The sequence below is a fragment of the Micropterus salmoides genome, unplaced genomic scaffold (genome assembly GCF_014851395.1).
Source record: "Micropterus salmoides isolate LMB-PRFRI ecotype aquatic unplaced genomic scaffold, ASM1485139v1 Ms_hic_scaffold_16, whole genome shotgun sequence".
NCBI lineage: Eukaryota > Metazoa > Chordata > Actinopteri > Centrarchiformes > Centrarchidae > Micropterus > Micropterus salmoides.
Window position 1 is genome coordinate 7628306 of NW_024040707.1, and position 15114 is coordinate 7643419.

Genomic DNA, 15114 nt, shown 5'->3' on the forward strand with positions numbered 1-15114 from the left:
AAACAGCTATTGAAATGAGGCCACTACTAACAACTCAGACATCTCACATATGTCAAAGGAGCCCTACTAGACACTGCTTTTTATTAGAGGTCATAATCTGAAAAGAAGAGGAAAAAGAAGACATACTTAATTAATCGTAGTATCTTTTCTGCAGCTGAAAAATAAAATTTTCACTCTATTAATGTTAATATTATACACACAGAGCAGTGCCCTGAGCAGTTGGGCTTGGCCTTGCTTAAGGCCACCTTCGGTAGTGCCCAGGAGTTGAACTGGCACCTGTTCAGCTACCAGTCCACAATCCATATCTCTGGTTCGAGCCGGACTCCAACCAGCGACCCTACGGTTTTCAGCCAAGTCCTTACTGAGCTACTTCCGCCCCTTCAATGGAAGGGTAAGGGGACATTTGTTTTCTGCATTTAACCCCTCCTAAGTAGGCCGGCGCCCGGAAAGCAGTTCGGGATTCAGGGCCTTGCTCCGGGGGTTCGGTATTGGTTCGTGCTGGACTTGATCCGCCGCCCCAAAAATAACCACTGGTTTTAACAATAATGTATGGTGTATAAATTTCATTATGTGTTTTCTAAATTAAATCTTAATTTGTAGCTGCAGCTGTCAAATCGATATAGTGGAGTAAAAAGTACAATATTTCAGAAAATGGAAATACTAATAAAGAAAAGAAACTCAAAATTGTGCTTTTAACAGGGCCTGTACACAAAGGATTGTAGTGACAGCCATACCGCAACAAAAATGTTTTGTCCTTCCTCCATTCAAGCCTGTTATATTGTTGCGTATCTTGCGCTATATGGCTATTTCTTGGTTTGTCCCCTTGGGAAGGCATCTACCCTGAGTGCCCCCTAATCAGTGTTAATCCACTTCTGTTAGTCAGCTACAGATGCTCGGGTTACTGCTCCAGAGGAAATAGCTTTATCCAACAATCCAGAGGGGAATTCTGTCCGCTGGTTCTGGCCTGTTTTGAAGTGAACCTTACTACAGTTAGGTGACTGCTGTCCCACACCTACCTTAGCTTACATCTTATCTGAGTTTTTTGTTGGTTACCAAGTTTCCTTAGGTATGGGCACCACCTATTGTGTTTTTGGTTGCTGCTGGGTTTTTTTTAGCTATTTTTACCTTGTTATGACTTTGCCTGTAGTTGAAGCATGTTAAATGGCACCATGGAGACCTTTTTTCTCTGAAAACCTAGCCTAGACAAAGAATACATTACATTTCTGCTCACCAAGGTGGTGCTCTAGCTACTCCTGAGACAGCCCGTGTTGCCACCTTCAACATCATCATCAATTAAGAGCAAAGTTCACTGCCTGCAGCCCACTCTTGCAATCAGTTATGTGAGGAGAAGGAAGAGGAGGATGTGCATACCTCCTCACACTCTTCTATTGGTTAACCTTACATGCTTTCTCCAGGTGTTGTCGTTAACAAATGCCTCAACTAAATGACCACATTCAAGAATTGCATAAGTGCTCAGGGGAGATGACGAGGCTCAATCTCACGACAAGAATGAATCGAGCACTAATGTGGCTTCAGGTTTCAGGAGTCAGTACTTTGCTTTAGGCCAGAGTAATGAGAGTCATGCCATGACCCTTATTACTCTGGCCGGATGGGGAACTCCCTCTCTCATTTCATGTTTGCCTAAGACAATTTCTTGCAGTCCCCTGGGGCAGATTCTGCTGTAGTCCTTTGCATTTACCTGCCACTGGTTATATCCACCTCTTGGAGCATATAAAAGCAGACTTGCAATGGTGGGACCAAAACCAAACTCAGACCTTTCGCACCTAAAAGTGTGCTAAATACAATTTTGTAGCAACCTTGATGCTGAGAGGTCAGCAAAGAAAATTGTTTGGCCCTCTACTATGTAAATGTTAATTAATGCAGTTCCCCTCAGCTCTATTTTGCATTTTAGTGTCTTTCAGCTAATTGTTTTTGATTCATCTCTCATGAATATCTTTTCCAGTCACAGCCATTTGAAGCTGTCTTCAGCGAAAAGGCTTTAATAAACCCACTGTACATGAGTGGCTCCACATGTAGCGGAGCCGATATTTCCCCATTAGAAGTTGGTGAAAATTTTGTCAGGTGGCCAGAAAAGTGACTCAAAATGAATGCTAGTGTTGTAAGTATCTGCTTGGCGTGTAAATAGGTAACAACTTGATCTATGGTCATAATTTGTAAATGTTGTGTTTATAGGTTTTTCTGCTACTAACAAAGTGGTCAAAAATTTAAATTAGTCATGCTTTAAGTATAAATTTTAAATATCCAGCTGTAGTTTGCCAGATTAATGTTGTTATTATTATAGTATTGGATGGTTTAAAGTAAGTTTGACCTTTCAATACTGTGCTCCAAACCTTGCTGTCAAAATGCACCATCTGTCCACGTTTAGTCAGAATTAGGCAGCTTATGTCTGAGATGTCACAAGATAAATTATATGGGGTAGCAGCTTTTTTTTTTTCATCTCATGCATATTGTGCTCAGCTACATGCTGGCATTTATTATTATTTGGCTAACACTCCTCAGCAGTTTACCTTTAGCTGAAGCATCACTATCCCTCCGCTTACACCCATCAATGCCCCATCAAGGGCCTGTCCAGCTGCTGTCAGCTGATTGTCATGCTGTTCGCTTCTTATAAATCAATCTGTCATGCATTGTAAATGTTTAAAGGATATTGTTGTGTATGCTGCTACATCACAGCAAAACTGATTGATGTGATTCAACCAGAGGACCACTGGATTATGGGTGCATCTGCCTCTTAGATTTTGGGTTGTTCATCTTACACTTGCTTGACTTGATTTCAATTGTTAAAGAAATGAAAATGCTGTGCTGTAAGTCAAAATCACATTAATCTTCTTAGCAGGATGTGCAGTGTGTTGAAGCGGTTGGTGATGAAATCCCTAACTTGATCGAGTGTTTGTATCACATAGCCATACCCCGACAAAACTGTTTACTAATGCAGGTTTTTACTATAATTAATCTCTGACACCAAGGAGTCATTTCATCAACACCAGTTATTCACTCATTCCACAGATCAGAAATATCCATGTGAACAGTTCCTCATCATTTGTCTGAGTCTTCCAAAAATATAAATCTGTTTTATCATCTGACAACAATATGGTCGACTTGGTTAAGTTTATGGAAACCAGAAACACACTCCTGTTTTGATGTATTGTTGACCCATCCATCCACCTTGACCTCCTCCCCATGTGTGACTTTATCGCACAATTATAACATCGGACTTCCTCCTTTACCTCAACATAATTACTTCTGCCGCTACATGGCTTTGTTACTTGAACGTAAACATATTTCGTTTTGGTACATTTCCGTGAAGCTACTGATCCTATCGGTCTTCTTGGGAGAACTGTCTTGAAAACGTCTGAGTTTTCTATGAATCAAGGACAACCAACATATCAGAGTTTTAAAAGATTCTGCAGGAGTATGTCGGAGTAATACATAATGCATTAGCTACTGTAAGTTAGAAACCCTTTCCCCTGTGCTGTGCTTTAATCCAGACCACACTTTTACAATTCTGAACGCTTGCAAACTGCACCATTTCATACATGTGTGCTGCGCTTCAAATGCAATTAATTTCTATTTATCTTGTCAGTGTAGCGAATCCAATTGATTTCAAGGCGCTCCTGTGCAGACTACAGCCTGTTGAAGAACTGATCCTATTTTCTAGATAGAGGGAAGACTGGGGGGTTTGCACTTTCTCCCACCACCCCTCCTTCTCTCACTCTCTCTCTGTTGAAGATTGTACTGATTGTGCTGCAATGTCGCATGACCACGGCCAGAACTGCAGTGTGAGGTGCAATTTTTCCCATGCTTATTAAATAAATGGTGTATGCCTCTTGATGCAGTACATGGAGGTACATGTGTTCCATCACAGCAGCTTACGGCGCTCTCTCTTGACACAGAACAAAGCCAAGGCTTGTATGTGTTGCTCATCAAAAAAGGATCCCTTTTGATCCCTCATGACGCATTTGCCTAATCTCATTCTATGTAAAAATAAAAAATAAAAAATAAAAACAACTCTTTGAATGTGTTATCTGGACATCTATTCAAAGAAAAGCTTTGATATTTATGAGGATGCCTTCATGGTTATTCATGCTCCCAAACTTATGCATGCTTCTTTTGCTGCATTGCCTGTGTTTTTAGAGAGCCAAGAAATATTTCCTTAGTAGGTTTCTCTTTTCCTTGCCCTTTCACGGCATGTTTAGTCTCAACAATGCTTTCCGCAACAGAAGTTGAAGTGGCTTGCGGTGTTTTAGCACAACAAGATTGAAGTGAGAGGCTATTGAGCTTGTTTGACTGTTCGCTGGGCTGAGTGAGGGACCTGCCCCTAGACATTTGCACTACAGTATCCTGCTGACTTGCTTGCTTGCTCACACTGCCATAGAAACAGGGTTCCTGAGTGCGGTGGAGGCTCATTCTGTTCAGGAGCAAGCAAGGGAGAGGATCGGGAGGAGAGCGTAAGGGTGGGGGAAAAAGAGACACAGAGAGAAAAAGAGAAACAGGAAGGGAGAAGTGAGAGAGAGAGGAGAGTGAGAGATCAAGAAAGGAAAAGTGAGAGACACTGGTGAGTACATAGCTGTCACAGCAGATTGAATCAGTGGGTCAAATCGGATGCCTTGTGCGTCTTTTTTGTCTTCTTTGTTCGCTTTTGATGATTGATTTCTCTGGTTTGATATCACTGCTGCTGAGGTGCTCTGAAGCAGGTTGCAGGTTGTCAGTTTGTTGTGGGATGTGAGAGGGTGAGACACACGGCGCATCGCTCTCAGATGCAGATGAGACAGATGCAGCAGTGGCTTTTATTATTTGTTAATCAGTCATTAATACTGTTGTAACATCTCAACTGGTAATCTTTGACTAACAGTGTGTATTTACTTTTGAATAATACATGCTGATATAAAACTACTTCTCTTTTTTTTGGCAGCCTTTCCCGAGTATATCATACTCTTCTCTATCATTTATGAAGCACCATGTTAATATTTGATTAGAGTGGATGTCTGCAGCTGCACTTTCCGCCTCTGTCTTACACACCTCTGCCCATTATATTGCTGTCTGAACCCTGGTGAGAAATTGACTTGTCCTTTCCACAGCTTTTATCAATTATTGAACAACAACTGAACTAAAGCTTTATGCTTCATACTCCACCTGTCTGGCAGAGGTGAAGAGATGTAATCGGCTGCATGGTGTAAAATGTTAGGTCAGGTCACTGCTTTGTGTGTACGTGCCTGTTTACTATTTGCATCTCTGTCTGCTTCTGTTCGCACATGCTTATGTCACTTTTTTCCCCTCCTCGCTCTTGCTGGGTTTGATCAACGTGCATCATGACACTTTGATGAAGCGCCAGAGCGGTGAGGCTAATAGGAGGAGAGATACAACAGGATACCCTGTGCCTCATGTCAGCCCGAGTGTGAGGAAATTGCATTCTGATCATTGCCATCATTGCCGATTGCCATGTTGTCGCTTAGGATTCAAAGTACTTCAGATGATTTAAGAAGCAATGATTCCTGCCTTGAATTTATCAAAAAGCATTGTTGGAAACGTATGATACAAAATTGTACAACTGTTACGTTATGTCGAGCCGAGTGTTAATCCTGTCAGTGGTTATGTTCGTCTCTGCGATTCACTTGGTTCCCCTGCCTCCCATCACCTGTTCCCACAGTGCAGTCATATTTTTTTCCTCCCCCTCCAGCAGTAGCAGCTTTGGGAGAAGGCTGAATTAAACAAATCCAGCCAGCCTTATCAGTTTTCTACTGGCTCCTGCCATGACTGGACCCCGGTGGCCCTTCCTGGCAGGCTGTGTGTGTGTGTTTATGGATGTGTCTCTGCTCTGGATGTGTGCAGATTTACATGGTTACAAAGCGCATGTGCCTGAGTGCCTGCGTGTGTGTGTGTGTGTGTGTGTGTGTGTGTGTGTGTGTGTGTGTACTGAGCGGTATTGACATGATTGTGTGTGATCAGGATAGCCGCAGGGGTCGTTTGCTTTTCTTTGTGAGTGGATTCAGGGATTCTGGCATTTGTCTTCTTTCCTCTCTCCTGTGACATGTTTTATGACTTCTTGTTAAAATGTCACTCACAAAGCCTGGACTGTTAAATGTCCCTGTGCGGGAGCTTAGTGTGTGAACAATAGTGCGCAGAGGTGTGATAATTCTGGTAAAGCACACAGCTGGGAATGCACGGCTGCAGGATGGGTGAGATAATGCTGTGCTCTGTGAGGGTGCCCACCAGGAACAATTTGTTTCAATACAATATAAAATTGGGCTGAATTTTGACAGTCCTGTGGCCTGGATCAATACCCCAGCCCTAGTCGTCCATGAGGGGAAACAATATTGCTCTTGTAAACAAGGGGATATGCTTTGCTGACAATGATTGCTCCACTTAACAATGGAAGCACAAGAAGCGAATGTTAAATAAAGCACCTGAGAGAAAGGGAGAATTCTGTGTTTGATGTGACCAAATGTTGCATCTCTGAATTGTTAGAGAGAGAAAAAGCTATGCAGGGATAAGCTGCTACTGAAATGCAAATGGCTGTTTAGCAAGTAGGGATGGGTAATAGCCGGTTCCATTTTGGGTCTGGTTCCAAGTTGTTAAAATACCAGGATTTGGCCTACTGATCCCTTATCAAATCTTTAATTTACAATCACACTTAGATTTTCTGGCATCTGCAATCTGTATATGTAGGCACAAACACATCGTTGTCACCAGCATCACCAAAGGATACTCACCAATCAATCAATCAATCAAACTTAATTATAGAGCACTTTAAACACCAAAGTGGACACAAAGTGCTGTACAGAAAAATAAACAAAAGACACTAAATACATAGCTCACATGATGCATAAAACAATAAAATAAATACATTCAAAAAAGGAAAAGAGGTGGGTTTTAAGAAGAGACTTAAAAACAGACAGTGAAGAAGCCTGTCTAATGGGCAGAGGTAGATTTTTCCACAGTTTAGGAGCTGCTACAGCATAAGCACAGTCCCCTTTGAGCTTTACCTTCAACAAGTGTCTTGCTTTAAAATGTATTTAATGTCCATCACATTAGGGTTAGGATTAGTAAGTAAAAACTGACAGTTTTCATAACTTGAGAATGAGGAGCTCTCTGCCTCATCCTACTGCTGGTGTTACGCTGTATTCAGTAACACGTCAGAATAATCTGCGACTTACTTAGTTGATATTTCCTGAATGATAAAGTAGAATTTATATTATTTTCACTCTTTTGTTTTTATTTTAACTTCTATGGCTTCAGTAGTTGTAGCACAGCCAAACGCCATTTCCCCTCACAGCTAAAAGAAAAAAATGAGGACAGGGTTAATTAATGTCAGAGAGCTGTGACATAACATCTGGTGAAAGGCCTACACCCTTTAAGGTATGATACTGAGTGAAATAAAAACATAATTTTTTTTTAACCAAGCTGTCTTGGGAATCAAATATCAATTATTTTTGATGAATTGATTAATTAATTCAGTATCAATCATCAGTTTTTTCCCCAAACGTGAAGCATCAGAAGTCATGAAGTCACAAATTTTGACCTCTAAACAGACTGGAAATAAATAGGGGTGACCAGAGATGCTCACAAGTCTCTGAGCTAGAGTCCAAGTCAAGTCTCAAGTCATCCGTTGTTATAATGAATGTTGTATCACCTGCTACGTTCAATCCAGGCTAGAACACTACAAAGCTATAAGGGATTCTGTAAATATAACCTGTTTTTCAACTTACAGAGCACAACCATGTAATGTGCAATGCAATTAATGACAGCTTATTAACTACTGTAAGTCAACACATCGCCAGACTTTTAAACCCAGTGTAACGTTAACTAAATAAAACTGTAACGTCGCATGATCAACAATAAACCTGTAACCTGTTTGCAGCTAGTCAGTATCAATAATTAACGTGATGGCAGCTAGCAGGACGTAAATGATTATGTTAATCGACTACCACAACTTTGGCAAGTAAACAAACGCTCATTCATCTTTACATAACAAACCAGTAACTTGTAGTGTAACTGATTACTTATCCAAAACAGTAATATTATTCCAGTTATTAAACCAAGTAACGCTGCGTTACTACATTGTCGTCCATTGTAAACTTTGTGCGACCAGCAACTACAAACAATTCTACATTTAATTTAGTGAAGCATCTACTAAAACAGAACAGCATCGTGAAACTTATAGAAAGAAACTCCGGCCACTACTGCCATTGTTGTTTGGACTCGTCAGGAGAGAGTGGCGTTAAGTACCATAATGTTTTGTAAAAACACTGAAAACTGCTCTTATAAATAGGCTACATGAAAAACAGTAGTTCAAAAGTCAGGATTTACTTGCTTTATTTTTTATTTCAGCGGGTGGCATTAAGAAACACTCCTCTCTGCTGTTTTGAATATGATTAAAAAGTTGGGAGACACTGCTTTGTTGAGTGGGCGGGGGTTGGTCGTGAAAGTAATATAATAACGTCATGAGTAACGTAACTAGTAAATAATAAATAATAACTAATATTATTACTTTTTTAGGGATAAGTAACTAGTAATATGTTACAATTTCTGAGTAACTTGCCCAACACTGGCCGTGCGCAGCAGATACATAGTATGTTACGTAGGTAGGTTATAGGTAACGCGGAGAGGGGAATAACAGCATGCATTGTTCACGAGTCCCGTACCTCGAGTCCTAGTCAAGTCTTAAGTCCTTTGAGGACGAGTCTCAAGTCAAGTTTGAAGTCACCGTGTGTGCGACTTAAGTGTAACTCGAGTCCGAGTCTCAAACTCGAGTCACTGTCTCTGGTGACGATACACTTAGGTCACAAGACCAGAGGATACACGATATTGGATTCACGAGAACCATGACACAATATTTTAACACTATTTTTAATAAATCTTAAATGATGACTGGAAAAATAGTCAAACTGAACTGAAAGTTACAAAATGCAAAACAATGCTGGTGTATTTTAAAATGTTGCTTACATGTTGTTCAAATCTTGTCTTTCAGTCTGTTGTCATTTATTGTTTCCAACAGGTACCAAAAATGCTGCCACACACAAACGATTTAATAGTGGCGTGGGCTAGTTTCACCCTCACGCTCCATCATGCTGATATCATGAGACAGCTTTTCACCTCAACAAGAAATATCGCCATGTTTTAAAATCTCAAGATCTCGTGGCACGAAATCTCATCAAACACCTAGAAATAAGAATTTAAATTTATGAAATCAAATTTAAGTTATTTGTTTTGTTCTTCTTAACCATGCATCTCATGAACCCCTAACGTTTTCATATAGCTTCTCAACAAAATATTGATTAAATTGCTTCATAATTGCACTTTCTATCTAAACATGAAAGGATATAAATTAAATAAATAATCCCAGACAGTCATGAGTGGCAGCAAGCTTAAAAGCCTTTATCTTATTAAGGTTCAGGCTTCTTACTGTAACTCACATTGAAGCTACCAAAGCTTTCCTCACAACCTGATGTTGTTATAGCACACCGTGATCCCTTCCCAAACACCACCAGCAGATATAATACCAAAACACCCTAAAGGCACTGTTTAACTCTGTTTTTGTCTGGGATATAGAAGAGTATAGTAGAGTAAGTTTAGGTTTCTTCCCAAAAAGTCTATTAGGACAGTTTCTGCGTTACCTCCATAGACTGTATATAAAAAGGTTACGTCCCAGAATGTTTTACAGGATAGAAAAATGCTAATTAATGGGTTTTTGTTTGAATTGAACTAACCATATAAAGAACTCTCACAGAAAATATGGGAAACTATATTAATCAATGATTAATTCATTGCCTCTCTGTAAGTGTAGAGCAGTAGATGTTTCAGTTTTAAACAATAATGCACTGTACTTCTAAGCTAGGGTTCCTTTTAACCCGATAACGCTCCCCTCATGATGGAACACTTTGTGCTTGCCATTTTTCTTGTTATCAGCTGAGCCATAATGCATCATGAGACGACTGGCTTCTGAGCATGTGGGTTCCAAATGTCAGGCCTCGGTTGATTCAACAGAGTCAGAGTGATGGATGCATCATTTCCTCATGCTGACTTGTTGTTTACTGCCATCAGTCAGGGCCCCAAGGCCGAAGGTCAGGTCAAACCAAGGTCCTGCCCCACCAAAGAAATCTGAAGTGGCTGCATTTGTTACTGTATGAGGGGTTTACAGAGCATAAATAGATGGGTCCTTGAGCGCTAAACTTGGGGTAGATGTGAGAAATGTAAAAATGAAGCCTGAATAACACATGCATTAAAGATGTTACCTGTTAAAGGAATAGTTTGACATTTGCAATATCACTTTCCTGCTGAGAGTCAGATAAGAAGATTGATTTCAATCGTGTCCAAACAAGAAAAATAAAGCCACTGTCAGCAGCCGGTTAGCTTAGCTTAGTTAGCATAAAGACTGGAGGCAGGGGGAAACAGCTGGCTCTGTCTAAAGGTTAAAAAAAATCTGTGTACCAGCAGGTTTAAAAGCTCACTAATTGACACGTTTTATCTTGTGCAAAGATGACAATTTTATGGTTTTACGGGGGTTTATCTGCTGGACAAAGGAATCAAAAGGCAGTGGGTCGGTTGCCAGAAAACCAGCAGAAACTGAAGTAAAGAATCCAGTTTTTCCTGGACACCCCTGGCTTTGCAAATGGAAAACAAAGAAAGTGGTGTAGACCTTCCCCACAACATTGTTCCAGCCAATCAGGTGGTGCTATTGCTGGTGCACAGGAGCAGTGGTAGAGAGAGTTCTATACACCGGAACATTCAAACATGCTGGACTCCAGGCAATGTGAATAAGACTGAGAAACAGCCAAAGAGGAACAGGTCTAGAGACTATAAACTGAAGAAAGTTATATGACCAGGCAAGGCCGAAGGCATTTCAAAACTGGAGAAACCTCACAGATTTTAAATTTGGGATGGAGCTTCTGAGGGAGCACTCAAGGAAGGGGTGAATTTGTTTTTTTGTTTTTTATAATGTTTATTTGACAGATGCTATAAATATAGATAATTGTACAACAATGTTCCAGCATGTACTGTATAGCTACTGCTAATTTCCAATGCCTGTCCCTAGGAGGGCTTTTAAAATTACAAATGAATGGCAGAATCACTTACTCTCCCTTTAATTTGTGAGTTTTAGAGGTGCTGGTGGGCAGATTTAGTTACCTTTGGACTGAGCCAGGCTAGCTGTTGCCCCCTGCTTCCAGTCTTTAAGCCAAGTTAGCTGCTTGCGGTAGCTTCATACTTGGCGTACAGACATGAGTTGTATCAGTGAACAAGTGTATTTCCTAAAATGTCGAACTATGTCAAACTCTCATATCTGTACAGGATATATGAAGACACAGCCGAATAGCTTAGCTTAACATAATGGTTAGCAACAGCTTGTCTCTCTTCAGATACATTTAAAAATTAAATGTCTAACTATTCCTTCCAAATACTACTTCTCCTACCACCAACAATAATAAAACATATTAACATTGTGTAATGTACACATTTTTATTGCCCAACTCTGTCTTTTAAACAAACTCTATTAAATATCCATTGCCCTCGCAGCCTCTGGTAAACAATCAAACATTTTAATAGGCTTTTAAGAATGTGCCAAAACATATTTCCATTTCAATTATATTTCTCACACATATTCTTCCTAAACCTAATCAGAGACATTAAGAAGTTATAGTGTCTTCCCATTCCCTCCGCATCACTCATGCCCTCTCTATACACACGACAACCTAGCTGCAAGTCATATTTATTCAGCATGATTAACAATGCAATATTTCAGAGCAATGAAGCCTTTTGAGCAGAGCAAAAGCTTTCATCGTGCAATACCAGGCGCTTAAAACTTCTTTCTGTAATGGATGTAGCACATCCATTTAAAATCCCTGGTGATGAAAATTACTGAGACTGAAAATGAGCTTAAGCTATTTTTACAGGAGCCATATTGCATCCTGTTAGCTTTATTGGGATACCTCTGGAAATGAAAACCTCCATGTAGTGCCATACAGGAAGCATGGGCCAAACCGATAAAGGTTCTCCACCCTTGTAATGTCGTAAATTGTCAGCCTTTATTACTTGATAACATCATGCAGTCCACCTGCTCCGCTGGTCTCATGAGTTCTTGTATTATAGAGATTCTAACCCAGGCTGGTTTATGATATTCTATTCCTCCACATCTCATATAAAACAAATCATAAGACTTCATATTGGATATAATATTTATAACTCGCTATGCGAGCAACAGGATGACTGTGAGACAAGGCTGTGGAGGATGATGGATCAGGTAGGATGCAGATGTACCATACGTCAGGTGGCTGGGCAATGGCATGTTGCCTTTAGCAAGTCTCTCCCGACTTTTTAACTAATAGCATATTCATAACAACAGCATGAGTATAGTTTTTATAATATAACATTTCTTAATGCCACTGGCTAAGATAAAAAAAATAAAACAAGTCTCTCCCGACTTTTTAACTAATAGCATATTCATACCAGGAGAAATTAGTATATTTTTTTACAATATAACATTTCTTAACGCCAGCGGCTGAAATGAAAAAAAAAATAAAGCAAGTCTCTCCCGACTTTTTGAACAACACTTTACAAAACACAAAACATTACTTAACGCCGCTCTCTCCTGGCAATAGCGGTCAGAGTTTCTTTGTACAAGTTTCACGTTTCTGTGCTGCTTTAGTAGATGCAATAAATCAGGTGTAGAATTGTTTGCAGTTGAAAGCATTTTGCTGGTCACACAGAGTTTACAACGGACAACAATGTTCTTTGCATCATAAGACTGTGACACAATAATGGCAATACTTACAGCTGTGGAAAGAATGTCTCTCACTCGTTCTCCATTCTTCCTTTAGCTTTCTGGCTAACAGCTGACTTGAACAATATAAGATTCAGTGCAGCTGACCTGCTGCAAATACACACATGTTGTAAAAATAATCTAGATAATAATAAATATAAAACAGATCCAACTCTGAAATGAAGTTTATTATTGAGTCAACCAGAATTTACAAACAGTGCAAAATGTACGTTGATTGCAATGGTTGAATATAGTCTTCTGACTGCCCAACCTGGTCTCATGGGATATATGTACTTCTGACTACATTTTTGCAGCGCCACAATTACATACTCTCGGGTACTAAAGAGAATATATCAATTTGTTATTTAGTTTACCCATGTGTCTCCCGTTTTTGTTACCCAAGAGCTGGGTGTGACAGTACATACACATGTTCACTACTGTAAAATAGTATATTTATATAAAAGTATAAAAGCTGAGGATTAGGCCTTTTTAATAATAAAAATCAAAAAGTCAACTACAGCCCATCTCTAATGTGATCGTAGTGTTCCAGTACAGTCCTTCTCTTTAGCATCCCCAGTGGACATTTGTTTCTCAAAACTGTGGCAAAATGTACCTGAGGGTATGTAAATGTGGCGCTGCAAAAATGTAGTCAGAGGTACGTATATCTCATGAGACCATGTTGGTTTTGCCACCCTGAATGCGCGCACATCCAGTAGTGTTTGTATACAAGAAACAAAGAACTAGGTTTAACACACATGGATATTAATGCAACCAACGTGAAACTGGTTTGCAAGAACATCTCTAGCAATTACACTGCTTGATTTTAAGCACCAGGTGCCAATTTTTGTCCTCTTCATGTCTGCAAATACCTACAGTATATCTAAATGTCAAAAAGCCATTACTACAGATAACAGATAGAAGCCAGCGCCGTTACATATTCTATGTCTAAAAAGGGTTAAAAGTAGTGATTATATAACATTATCAGCAGGAATAGTTTTCACAACATGTACTTGGTATATAAGGACATATTCTGTATATATATGCTTCCAATAATAAGGAAAACATAAATTGCACAGAACATGTCCTGTTCTATATTCTAAAAGATAAGGCAGGCAATATTCTGTATTTGTTACATATACAACATATCCCACATTTACCATTAAATGTTTTAAATTCTGTATGTCTTTATATACTTTTTAAAATCTTTTTTTATGTACAATAAATCACATTCTTCATCGATCGGAAGGTGGTGCAAATGTTTGATTTTTAAGTCTGAAAATCCTGTTAAATGTGATCAGTTACTGCGTTTTAAAAATTAGATGGTTTAGACGGTACAATTTAGTGCCATAGTCTTATAAATCAATGTTCATTTGAGGATTACCTCCGGAAAGTCACAATGTACAGTATTTTAATTGCTAATGTAGTAGTAGCCTATATCTCTCATTAGTAACAGAAATGACAACAGAAATGCAACAGTGTAAGTGGGGTGGAAACAGAGACACTTTTTTTTCCTGAAATGTGATAAATATAAAAGCAGATTTTAAAGAACTTGAAGATAACAATAAATTAAGAATAATCCTAGAAGGACATACAGCAAACCTAGTCTTCAAGTATGTGACCCTGTGTCACAACCTCAGGGAGTGTCTCAGCCAACTGTTACACTAAATCTTGTTCACTTTAATTTGTAGTTTACGTTGTATCTGTGTTTGTCATTTTGTTTTTTGTAATTTATAACCGTTAAATTTAATCTTGTTATGTCATCTTTAAATATACACTTTTTTTGATTTTGTTGCAAACAAGAAACATTCATGCCAATAAATCACACTAAACTGAACTGTAAACATCTACCACTCAAAATCTTTCTATTTTTGCAATTTTAATTTTCTTTTTAACAGGCCTGTGAAGCTCTGTAATCTATTTCAATATTTGCTCTCTGGAAACAGCCCCCATGAGTAAAGGCAACCTGGCATGCTGAAAGCTGTGCGACGGAGAAAGGGGCTCCTGGTCAACAAGCAGGTTAATTGTGTGATAGGACCAGATGCTAATACTGGACTGAACTCGACACTCACAGGCACGCTGCAACGCTCTCCTGTGGCTTCTGATTGGCCACAGAACACGGCAATCAAATGACATTTGACACTACAGAAAATGTGCTCTGGCCAAAATATATTAAATTTTGTAATGAATTTAATATTTAACTTTCTTGGATAGATGACAACAGTTTTTGAACCGTTTAGAGGATTAGAGAGGAGAAGAGAGACTGCACTTTGATTAACTTCACACTTGTGGAGAAAATAACAGCTTCTGAGAGTCATTCCTGGGTGGATTATTGAGCGTGA

The 15114-nt window shown here is 39.3% G+C and overlaps 1 protein-coding gene across 1 annotated transcript in view; it reads left to right on the top strand.

Annotated features, from left to right (window-relative positions):
* Positions 1-4545: 4545 nt before the first annotated feature.
* Positions 4546-15114, top strand: part of syt6a (synaptotagmin VIa) — a gene marked incomplete at its 5' end in the record, with an annotated part of 36189 nt that continues 25620 nt past the window's right edge. Inside the window, one exon of the mRNA XM_038721800.1 lies at positions 4546-4576. Coding sequence (XP_038577728.1) covers positions 4546-4576 — 31 coding nt within the window. The remainder of the gene's footprint in view (positions 4577-15114) is intronic.